Raw genomic sequence first — 12812 nt, forward strand, 5'->3', positions numbered from 1 at the left:
AGTAGGAAGGCATGTGTCCTCTCAAACGCCAGGGCAGGGGCCAGTGGAAGAAGTTCTGATGGGCTCACCTGACCCAGACCCATGGGAGGGAGGCAGATGTAAACATCCAGCTACAGTCTCTGCAGAACAGTGGTTAAAGGCGGGCCCTCCCAGCTCTCATCCAAACAGAGGAAACCACATTCCCGTCCCCACCAGTGCCTCAGGGGCCATTATGGGAGGGGCTGGCATCAGGCGGCAATGGCCCCGGGTGAGCCATGTTTGGGTTTAATGGGCTCGCCCGCCTTGGGCACAGATATGGCAGGAAGGGTCAAGGCTGGGGCATCCTGCAGCCTCCCGCGAAAAGGGCGTTTATCAACTGAAGACCTGTGTTAATAGGTGTTAAATAGAGTTCAATGCAGAAAATTGAGAAGTAATGAGACTCGGAGCCAAGAGAATAAATTAAGAGGTGATCACATGGCTGAGGGAGCCACCACCTGAATGTTGAGAAGGAAGAGCTTGGACCATCAGAGAGCCCTGGGTCGGGGAAGAGGTCAAAAGGACGAGCCACTGCACAGGAGGCTGAGGCGTGGTCAAAAGCAATTAAGGAATTACCATATTTCATCGGTTCTAGGGCACGCATTTTTCCATTTTTTAGTATCTTTGAAACTGAGACGTGTTTTGTAATCAATAGCATGTCATACTTCAATTGGCAACATGTTTTTCTTTCCCTGTGGTACATCAAATCGAGCTATATCTTCTAACAGAGGGTATCTCAGATTCAGCGGAATACGGTCCCAGATACCTTGAGCGAATCTCTTTCCTTGTTGGGGTCTTTTACATGGGCGAGATGAGCACCTGTTGTCAACTCCATCTTATTTAATCATTGTTTATTGAGCATCCACCACATGTCGGACCCTGGGCTAGACACAGGTGTCAAAGGTGATCACAACAGTCCCCATGTCTGCTTTCTGAGTGCATTAGGAATGCCCAACAGGCATTGTTTGTGCCCGGTGAGAATCGCATGGAGGAGGGATTATGAGTGTCTTCCTATGACAGGGGCGGTCACCCCCCCCCCCCAAAGGTTACTAGCCGGCTGGGCTAGGAGCCGATTCTCCCTCCCAGACCTGAGCCTGCAGCCTCAGTGCTCCCCATCACTCCTCTGCGTGTCCCAGCCATCCGGAAGCACACATGGGCATGGAGAAGGTGAAGGAGGAACAGGAAAGGTACAAGCGATGCGTGGGATGGGGGGAGATGGGCCCAGGGCTGAGAGGCCATGTCTGCACCACCGGCAGCCTGTGGGTTTGGGTTAAGCAGAGACTGGGAGGAGAACAAAAAAAGGAACAAAGTGGTGGTGCAGGGGGGAAGTGGGTGGAGGAGTCTGAGGAATGTAGGGGAGACAGAGACTGGAAAGAGTCCAGTGGGGTCAGAGGAAGAAGGGGATGGAGGTAAGTTTGATGTCCAGGGCTTTCATGACTGGAGGAGGTTTGCTCTCCATCCTGGAAGCAATCGGAAGGTTTAAGTGAGAGTTCCCCTGAGATCCTTGCACCCCAGCATCTAACGATTTTCTGAATCTTTTGTTGGACCAAGAGTGACTACAGACTCTTAAGAGGAAGGCTCTGGGGCAAGGCCCCCTTGTGCAGTCGTTCAGGCTGAGTACAAAAAGTGAGTGCAGGGGTTCTTGGGTGGCTCAGTCAGTTAAGCGTCCGACTTCGGCTCAGGTCATGATCTCACAGTTCATGGGTTCAGGCCCCGTGTCAGGTTCTGCGCTGACAGCTCAGAGCCTGGAGACTTATTCAGATTCTGTGTCTCCCTCTCTCTGCCCCCTCCCCCTCTTGTGCTTTCTCTCTCTCTCTCTCTCTCACTCTCGCTCTCGCTCTTTAAAAAAAGAAAAACAGTGAGTGCAAAAGGGTGCCCAGACAGAGGGGTGATGAGAACCAAAATCCAGCCTCTCCTCTATCCACTAAGCCATATGCTCATAGGGCAGTGTGCCCTCAGGGTGGACACTTGTGCTAATTTGCACAGAAGCCCTATATGGACTAGCAGGGATCCAGATTAGCAGAGACAAGTATTAGCTACCAGGGCAATGTCCCTGTTGCGTGCCATGCCTGGGACTCAGGTATCATGGTGACAGAAGATACAAAAAATAGGCGGCCTTCCTTGCTCTTGAAGACCTACAAGGCTTGACCAAAGGCTTTGTTGGGAAATAATTTTTTTCACGCCCACAAAACACACCAGGTCCTATTATAAGAGCTTGCTTTCACTGAGTGCCAACTGTGTGCCAAATGTCATGCTAGGTGCTTTCCAGATCTTTTCACTAATGCTCATGCTCCTCTTGAAAGGAAGAGTGGGTTATCCCATTTTCCATAGGAGGGAGCTGAGAGGTTCGGTGCCTTGCCCGAAGTCACACAGTGGGGACAAGGCAATGATCTCCAGAGACCCTACCAGGCAGGAGAGCAATTTTCTCCATGCAGTAGAGGAGTTGGTATTTATTGAATAGAGTGTCTGTGCCAGGCATTTTATATACATTAACTCTTTTAGTCCTCATTACAATCCCTTGAGGGGGGCGTTAGGGATTCTCTTTGGCAAAAAATCAGCTCAGGGAGGTTGGGAGACTTGCCTAAGTTCTCATAGGTAACCAGCATTTGAACCCACCACTTTCTGACCCCTGTTCCTTTGCCCTTCCCCCTTCCAAGAGTCTTAGGTCCCAGAGCTCTTTAAAGGTGGGGGCTCCTTATGCACGCATATTCCTCGAAGCCTACCTTGAGACCTGGCATAGAGCATCTGTGGCAAATATTTGTTGAATGCATGATGAATGAATGAATGAATGAATGAATGAAGGCAGAGAACTAAAGTGGATGTCCGCCTTACCTGCAGGTAGTCTGGCCACCTGAAAAGGCTCCTTCCCCTTCATCACCGTGTCTTCTAACACACTGACGTGAGGAGGGTCAGGGCACTAGAGTTTGGTATGATATCATCGTCAAATTATGTTAATGCTCTTCCCCAAAGGGGGGAAATATCACTGTGCATGATGAACTGTTTGTGGAATTATTGAGGACGTGATATGAAATTCATCCTGATTCCCCACTTATTGAGACGTGCTGCCCAATTTGTCTCAAATGTCACATCTCTATGTATTAATTTGCCACTCCACAGTACTGATTAAAAGGAATGTTCTCCAACTCCCAAGGCAGAGCCATCAGAAATGGAGCAGGTTCACTCAGGAAGCACCATCCCTCCTGGGCAGAGGAAATGGACATTCATTGCCTCCCACCCTAGAGGAGGCCTCACCAGGCCTGCTGTTCTGGCCCAGAGCAGGCTGAATGGTGCAAATTGCATACACACACACACACACACACACACACACACACACACACACACACACACACAGTTGAATAGCTTCCATTAGCCCAATTTTGAAATGTCTGCATAATGTCCCAGAATTGGGAAACCCTTTCAGAATGAGGAAATTGTCCGAGAGGTAGAGACTGGGAGATGGGGAATCAGCAGGCCTAATTATAGGAAGGAATAAAATCAGGAGGGCCCATTTCTGGACCCCAGTTTCCCTGTGTGCACAGTGTCATGTTCACCTTCAACCCTGCTCCACCTCCAAAAGCCACGAAAGCACGCCCTGGCCCGAAGTTCGCTGCAAACCCGCCTCTCCTCGTCTAGCACCCAAGGGAGCTCCATCTTTGTTCTTCTGTCCCCTAAAGACGTGTCTATCTGACCCCCAGGGGTGACACTGCTGAGCTTCCACTGGCAGCAAAAGCACACGAAGGTGTTCTTTCAGAAGTGACACTGTATTGAGTGCGTCCTCCTCCTCCCCTGTTCTGGTGCCCTTTGGGAGTACAGGTGGATGGGGGCAGAGGGGGGAAACTGTGGTTGTGAAGGTGAGGCTCAGTTGAAAAATCAGCAACTGCACACAGTAGGCACCCAGTAAATATTAGCTCAGTGAATGAAAGAATCTCTACCATCAACTTTATGGGTGATGTCAGCCCCTCTGGGATCATTCTTTCAGGTGGACTAGTGGTTCGTGGGTGGGCTTCAGGGCATGTGAATTAGATGAAAGGAAATACAGGGAAGTGGTGTGTGTGTATGTATGTGCGCATGTGTGTGTGCACACATGTGCATGTGTGAGCATGCATGTGTACACGTGTGTGTGCACGTGTGTCTGCAAAGACAGTCACAGCTTTCAAGTTCATGACCTCGATCCCCAATGTATAGAGCCTGCTGGACGTGTTATGAGCATATTTAGTTCTAGAGCCAACCCTCTCTGATGGAAAGAGCAGAGGTCATGAAAAGGCTAAGCTCCCGGCCTTGACCTGGACACTTCTGGTCCACCTGGTGGCAGGACCTGAGGCCTCATCCCTGTCCAGTGGGTGCCCTCACAGGCAGTCCTGGTGCTCACGGTGATGGACAACTCCGCCCCTTTCCCAGAGAGGCCACGATCTGTTTGTAGACTAGACACAGCATGAGGGTTTTAGGCAAACTCAGGAGCCAGGGGACTGAGGCAGAGCTGGGGCTGTGACCTCTGGTGATGACATTATCTTTTCTTCCATCTCCTGAAATAGTCCCAGGCAAGTGAGGTTAGCATGAGGGTGACTTCGTTAATCCACTGATATTTATCGAGCAGGGATAATTTGCCAGGCCCTGTCCTGAACACATCGTGGGACTTGTGCATTCTCTTCCTTAGTCTTCACAGCTCTGTGAAGCATATTCTTATCCTGATTTTACAGATGTGGAGGTCAGAGCTCAGAGAAATGAAATTACTTGGCCAAGGTCTCACAGCAAGTGAATGGCAGAGATGGGATTTGATTCCAGATATGGGTGAATCCAGAATCTGAGGTCTCAATCATTGTACTATGCCACCTTTCCCCTTAATGGTTACCAGGGAATTTGCAAAAATAAGGGTCCTTCATCCTTCTAGAATCTGTGGAGAGGCCTGATTTTTAAGGAAGCCTCCTATGTTTTGATAGTGAAATCCCACGATGACAGATTTAGCTAAGCAGAAATAAATACCAGTTTTCAGATCTCGATGATTAAATAGATCTGATCGACTAAGACTTAGCACTCAGGGATGGGCTTTCCTTCGCCAAAGTGTCAGACGGACTGCTCGAGATTAATGGTCCTAAAACGCAAAGGTGCAACCAAGATCAGGCATTTAAAACCTGCAGAGACTCATCTAATTGACATTTCTGATCGGCTTATAATAACTCCTGTTTACCTGCTGAGGAGTCTGGAATAGACAGAAACATCTCCACACAGTCTTTGAGAGTTGTGTGTGGAGAAGGCGAGAAGTCTGGCAGCTAGGCTGGGAGAAATAATACCTGAAGACAAGGCCGAAATATCAGGGAGAGAATCACCGGGGGCAAACTGAGAAGTGACGGCTTCCACATACTCGAAGGGGGAGAATGAAGAACAGACAGGCAGAGCACCGGGGGGGCACGGACGGAAACCGTCGCAGAAACTAAGACAAACACAACTGAATTCCAGCGGGATTTGAGAGTGCAATATAAAAATAAAACTCTAAAGAATAAGATGAACATTTGTATGAATATTTATCTGATTGTGGCATAGAAGAGGCCTTTCTAAGCATGACACCAAAGGTAGATCATAAAAGTAAAAATTTTTTAATTTAAAACCGGTGGCATAAAAACTAAAGCTCCAGCACATCAAAAGGAAACGCATAACTTTAATATCTTTAATATGCAAAAACCACTTACAAAAAAGATAAGAAAAAATACTAGCGCCTCAACAGAAAAATGGGCAGAGGCGGGACAGGCAATTTACAAAATGCTCTACAAAAGGCCAGTAAGTGATGACAGGGGCTCAACCTTCCCCATCATCAAAGAGATGCAAATTATAACAACAAATGAGATTTCATTTTTCACCCATTTTAACCAATGAAAGTGACTCAAAACTCACCAATGTGCAACGTAGGGCGCAGAGGGATAGACCCACGTGTGCTGTTGGTGGAGGTGTATATCAGTATAACCTCTCTAAGAACACTGAAATTATGTATTAAAATGTAAAATCTACCCACTCTTTGACCCAGCAATTGCACTTCCAAGAATTTATTCTAAGAAGATAATTAGATGAGGGTTTAAGTTGTATGTACAAGAATGTTCTTCACCTAAGTGTCCACAGAAGGCTACTGGTTAAATAATTGTGATACATGCAAACCACAATGGCTCCCTCGCTGATACTCATTAAGAAGGACAAACAAAGCAGGGCTACTTTTATTAACATAGAAAAACTCTGTCCTCGTTAACCAGATTACAGAACTGAGCACATAGCATAATTCCCGATATGTATGGATCTGCATTTATGTGCAGGTGCCCATGTGCATGTGCAGAGAGCTGTTTAAATGTACACTCACTGGAATGGCAGAGGTGAGGCTGGACCCTCTGCAGCGGATGGGCAGAGCAGGATGGGGTGGGGGTAGATCTGGAGGTCAGGAGGAGGGGGAAGTGAATGGGGTGAGGACTCCTGGGGACTCTGCCGAGAAAGGGTTACTAGAGCCAGCAAATGAATACACAGGACACTCTGTTAAATGTGCCTTTCAGATGAACAATGGGTAAGTTTTTAGTATAAGTATATCCCGTGGAATATTTGGGATATACTTACACTTTAAAATATTCAAGTTTTTAAATCTGAATAATTTAAAATTCAAATTAACTGGGCATCCTGTAGTTTATCTGGCAGCCCTAGCTTAGAGGCTCTGGACATATCTCTTGTGGCCTCCCCCGGGAAGACCCTGACACCAGCCTGGAGGCGCACTGGAGCTGAGGCAGGCTTCCCGTGTCCTTCCCTGCCTCTGACTTAGCTCCAGTTTACCTGCCCATGAAATGGAGTCACCAATCTCTGCCCTACTCCAGGAGTTTGGCAGGGAGTGCAGCACAGAAGGGTATAGTCTTTGGTGCCAGAGAAGCCACGTAAAAACTTCTGGCCATCAGGTAGCCTTAAGCTGAACACAAAACTCTCAAGTCGCGCGCGGCTCATACGTCTGTAAGATAGAGATAGCGATGTCGGTCCGCAGGGCCACCGTGGGGATTAAGTGAGATAATGTATGTAAAGTGCCTGGCATACACTCAGCACTCAATACAAGTTGATCCCCTTCCCTCTGGTCCGTGGCCACAGCCCACATTCTCGTCCCCGGGGATTACAAATCAAGCATCTCCTGTCATCCCAGGGGTTAGACGATTGGCCTTTTTGATCTTTCCCTTGAAGCGGCAGCTGCTGTGGGCTGACACTCTTCACCTGACTTCACCTTTCTCCAAAGACCCCCACAGCGGTTCGATTCCTTATCTGTATGTTTCACTCTCCTGATGCGGTGGAGGAGGCAAACTCGCTTTGATAGCAGACTTTCGGGGACATCAGCCAAAGGGAGCTGCCGAGAGCAGGGCCCCGATGTTTGATGTTTTCTTTTAAACGGATGCAGCACTGTCCTGACTAGAGAATGTAAGGGGGCCATCCTGGCTGGGGGCAGTCCGGGCTGGTAGGGGGGCCTCCTCTGCTGGAGCCTGTCTGTCTGTCTGCCTACGACTGTCTGGCACAAATGACTGAGGCAGACTCCGTGATGGAGGGAGGGGCTGACCTCTCTCCCAGAGAGCCAGATCTTCACAGTCTTTCTGACTACTGGACCTCCCCAGCCCCCTCTAGTGAGGCCCAGGTAGTTCCAAAAAGTCTGCCCAAGGTCAGTGAGTCAGTTATAGGCCTAAGAAGCTAGTGTTTATCAGTCAACCCCCAAATGTGGGATTATCTGGTATCTTGTTGATAAGCCCGGTGACAGGCCCAGGCCACCGTGGTGAATGCATGCAGCACGTGGTTTATTCCCAGCAGAGGCTGCCCCTACTGGCTCCTCCCACCCTCTCCACTTTTTGCCCCCCCACCCCAACTTTAGGTGTTCCACAAATCGGTGCAGTTCACACTCTTCCAAATGCACCCCCATGGTCCAGTCCCTAGGCCAGATCAGTGAGGTTTGGTGAGAGCCCCAGCCTTGGCCTCTCTGTGGATGGCTCCCTTGTTAGCACACGCATCTATGAGCCACTCTGCCAGGCAGCACAAAGACAGCAGCCACACAGACTGGAGTCAGCAGAAACCCTGCATGGGTGACTGCGTGGGGGCTCACTCAGCCACAGCCACCTGTTTGCACTGGTTCAGGGTTTGCCTGGGCCTCGCCTGCAAGGTTTTGTCTTCTTACCACCAATGTCACTGTTATGTGGCTGAGCTAGGGCAGGTCCTTCCTCTGGCCCACTGGTCCTGCAGCATTCTCATGTCTGCACTGCCTCCTCTGTGCCAGGCAGGTAGAAGGAGGGACCCACCAGCCTCTACTCTTTTTCACTATTGTATGGCCTCTTTTGAATCACAGACTCTTGGTGAATGTGATGGAAGCTTTAGTTCAGCTCCTTCCGGTAGAATTTCCGGCAATGACAGAAAGGTTCTCTACCTGTGTTGTCCACTGTGGTGGCCACCATGTGGCTATTGAACACTTGATATGAAGCTAGTGTGAGTGAGAAAATGAACTGTAAATTTTATTTAAGTTTGACTAATTTAAATGTAAATATTCCCCTGCGGCAAATGGCTACTACGCTGGATAGCGCAGCCCCAGACCGAGGGTCAACAAACGTTTTCTGTAAAGGGCCAGGGACTAAATATTTTAGATTTTGTAGGCCACATGATCTCTGCAGCAGTAGCTTGACTCTTAAGTTGTAGTACCTGCCAGGAGTCATATATAGTACATCAACAAATGGGCTTAGCTGCATTTTAATAAAACTTTATTTACAAAAACAAGCCATGGGCTGGATTTAGCCAGGGGACCATAGTTTGTTGATCTCTGTTCTAGACCTTTTCTTAAAAAAATACACATATCCATTACATTCAGAATTTTGGCCCTAATTTCAAGGGTAGACCCTTCATGTCCAGGCTACGTACAACTTCTGATTTAAAAGGCCTCAGCGAATATAACCTCAGATCTGCTCTATGTGGTGGAAAAGTGCTTGGCATTGTTCCACAGAGGGGACAATGTGGTTAGGAATCAATAGGACACTTTTTCCCTAAAGCCTTATGAAAATCCAGGCCTCAGCTAAATATCTACAATGACTGCTGAGTGAGGACATCGTGAGGGCCCAGCCAGGTCCCCCTGGGTCAGTCCTTCCCAGCATCTCTGCAGGCATCAACTCTGGTGTCATTGACTCATTCCACCACCGTCTCGAAACACAGCCAGTCTCCCCAAGGCTAGTATGTCATAGAAGGAACTCATGACCAGAGATACTGTAAGGAGTTTCTGAAGAGGCCTCTTCTGAAGAGGCTGTAACTCAGACTTTGAGAGAATTCCTTTGGGTTCAGGGACAAAGATTCAGGGCGAAGATGTAGCTAGAATGACCAAGATTACAGGCTTGATATTGGGAGAAACTGATCGTTGTTTTTGCTTTTGTTTTTGTTTTGTTTTTCTAAAGAAACTGGATTATCTCAAGAGTCCTTTAGAGATACTTAAGTCTTTGTCAGGAGCCCTCAGCTAAAGGAGACTGTGGTTGTGTCAGGAGCCCTCAGTTAAAGTGATCTGGGATTATGTCAGAAGCCCTCAGTTAAAGGCATGCAGAACTTTCTACAGAGCCTCTCAGGAACCTTTGGTTAAGACTAATTGAGACCTTTCTCAGGAGTCCTCAAATGCTGAGGTTGAAGCATCAGACTCTGTCCCTCACACCCCTACTACCAGGGGTGGGCTTTGCCAAGGAGGTAGGACTTGCCCTTTTTCCATGGTGTATTTCTAGCCAGGACAAAGGTGATATCTATTCCCATATTGCTATAGCTTCATTCAAGAAAGCATCACCTATTCTTTAAGTTCTTGGAGGTAAGGGAAAGAAAGTTTTTGAATAACTGGCATGCTTTACTAGGGTGTTATGTCATTACTGCTATTACTTATCATTAGCAGTCTTAAAATATGCCTATTAATGATCTCAACACAAAATAGCAGTGTGGTCTTAGCCAAGAGCAGCATAATTACCTATTAATGAGATGTAAATTTCCTAGGGAAATGACAGAGATCTAGAAGTACCACCTTCTGAACTAATATAATAAAGTTAATAATAATAATAGTGTATAATCTGAAGATATTAGTGTTAATTTGAATGCCAACACCATATTTAAACAAGCCGAGAGAAGTGGAAATTATTTGCATAACTCAAACCAAGAAACCCTAATCTGTGCTATTAAGGAAAAATTGATTGTTCTTTTCTGAATGATATAAAACTGACTCTTTGCAGTCCCTATATGGAGCAGAATTTTTTTCCTGTTACTTATTTTTTTAATTTCTTTTCCTTAGGTTTTCTCTCTCTCTTACTTCTAAAACCAAGCAGAGGCAACTTGGACAATTAAGCCAATAGAAAACAGAATTAAAAAACGAAAAACACAACAAAATGCATTTAGGGGACAGAGAAATAGATGCTACCAGGCCCTCAAGATGAATTACCACACCTGAGCTCTGATTTCAATTTTCAGTTTCCTGGGAACATGGCACAGACAATTTAGGTAACCGAGTTACTGGATAGTAGGCAGCCTTGGGGAAGGCGGGAGCTCTGAATCTGAAGCATCCCTTGCCCGCAGCTTAGAGCAGCCTGGCCCCGCCTACGGCTATGCCGACCTGACGCATCAGGTCCCCATGGTGGGGGCCATGAGGCACCTACCTTCGTAGCTGGCATGGAAGCCCTGAGCGCTGACCGCGTAGTCACTGATGAGGCGCAGAGAGAGGGTGGTGGCCACACTGACGATGGTGGCTGGCAGCTGAAAGCCTGTGAGCCTGGAAGACAAAGAGGCGCGATTTAGGGAGAATGACCCCCTTGGGAAGTGAGCGTCCGTTATGCATTTATTGAGTGCTTGCTGGATGCACAATGCTGATTTAGGCACAGGGAGGGATATGAAAGAAGCCTAACATTGGGCATAAGCGAGGAGTCCAAAGACAAAGAGGTGATGGAGCAGAGGTGACGGCAACCAGCAGTCTCCTGACACAGACACGTGGGAGGCCACTTTCTGGAAGCCACGGGCCATCCTGCAACCTGGAGGACCTGTCTCAGGTAGGTCTCTTACTCCTTTCTTCTCTTTGGGTGTCTTCTCCTGTCCCTTCCCTTTCTGGCTCTGGGTAGACTTCACCACAAAGTTACAACTAGTAATTGTCAACAGACAACATTTATTGCATACTGAGGAAAATATACTCAACTATAATTAGCAGAAGGTGGATGCTTCTCATCACGGACTTTATTCTTTAAAAGGAATAAGTCTACCGCTTTTATAGAAATAAGTGCTTATTATTTTTAAAGGATGAAAGCAAAAAGTAAAAAACCCAATGCAATCTAGAAATAACCATTCTTGACAGTTGATGTACAAATAGATGGAGGGATCAATAGATGGGACCATCATCAATGAAATAATTTCATACAAATAGGACCGTACTATACATGCTTTTAAAATTAAAATGCTTAAAAAAACTTTTTTTCTATGAGTTCAGTGAAGAAAAAGAAACAGAGGTGAAATGGAAGGAATTGTTGAACCTGAGATAATATGTTTTCAGCACCAAAGAATCATTTGTAAAAGATTCTTCTAATGTTAAAAAAATAAAATAAAATAATGAAGCCTTCAGTGAACGCTTGGGAACATATTTTAGGAGAGAAGGTGAGCACGGCTGGGAACCCACAGGTGACCTGAGTACACACACAGGACGTAGTGAGAAGGCCAGTCCCCCGTCTGCCTCTGTCCTTTATCTCCTATCTGAGGCTCACCCTTCCTTCCTGCACCCCTGACAGGGCTCTGGGAAGGAATTCAAGGTTTACCTTTACCTTGATTTTCAAATAGTTTGGGATACCTGTGGTGCTCCTGGATCCCACTCTATACCTCCCATTGTCATATAATATCTGGATGCCGACATGTCCCTTAGAATCATAAGCACTGGGTTCAGACAAGTTGAATCAGGTATATGTTAATGCCCACCATGAAAAGCCTTTTGCTAGATGAAGCCCTTGCCCTTCCCACCATCCTAATCTTATAGGATTCCTATTAATTCAAAATAAACTCAAGGAACAGAGAAGGAAAGTGATCGAGCTATGATGACCAAATCAGTTTCAAGATCATGTTCTCTTCCAGTATAAAAGCTCCAAGCAAAAAATGCCTACATTACCCCATATTCTCTCCTCTCCCTGTCCCTGACTTTCTGTCTCCATTTCCCTGACTTTCCAACATGGGTCAGAAATTTATATGTAGGGGCACCTAGGTGTCCAGGTCGGTCCAGCATCCAACTTTCGCTCAGGTCGTGATCTTGTGGTCCATGAGTTCAAGCCCTGCATTGGGCTCTGTGCTGACAGTTCGGAGCCTGGAGCCTGCTTCGAATTCTGTATCTGCCTCTCTCTCTCTGCCCCTCCCCCAGTCACTCTCTGTCTCCCTCTCTCTCTTTCAGAATAATAAACATTAAAAAAAGAAATTTGTATGTAAAATAGTGAAACCATACATATTAGAAAAAAACAACCTATTTTTTTAATCATCTTATGCTGGGGAAGGTCTTTCTAAGAGTGACATGTTTAGAGGATTCATTTGGGTCCTACCTTTTACCATCATTCTTCTAGGGAGCTGTCACTACGTGGGGTACCCTATGCACTCACTAGCCACAGAACCGGGCAAACGACCAATCATGGCATAGCCCTCATCTTCACGGACTGGTTCAAGGCATGGAGAAGAAGGAGGAAACAAAACCCAAGCAGGGTCATTCTGAGTCCTTCCGTGGGGTAGGATATACAGATTCCGAGTCTTTTAGTTTTGGATTGTAAACCATTAGAATGTAAGCTTGGGAC

The 12812-nt window shown here is 46.9% G+C and overlaps 1 protein-coding gene across 1 annotated transcript in view; it reads right to left on the bottom strand.

Annotated features, from left to right (window-relative positions):
* The window catches only part of CSMD2 (CUB and Sushi multiple domains 2), a 553689-nt gene that overhangs the window by 495229 nt on the left and 45648 nt on the right, over positions 1–12812 (bottom strand). The window contains exon 3 of the mRNA XM_040455784.1: positions 10662–10774. Within this exon, the coding sequence (XP_040311718.1) occupies positions 10662–10774 (113 nt within the window). The remainder of the gene's footprint in view (positions 1–10661; positions 10775–12812) is intronic.

This window comes from Herpailurus yagouaroundi, unplaced genomic scaffold (genome assembly GCF_014898765.1).
Source record: "Herpailurus yagouaroundi ecotype Mexico unplaced genomic scaffold, PumYag 77, whole genome shotgun sequence".
In the NCBI taxonomy this organism is placed as follows: Eukaryota; Metazoa; Chordata; class Mammalia; order Carnivora; family Felidae; genus Herpailurus; species Herpailurus yagouaroundi.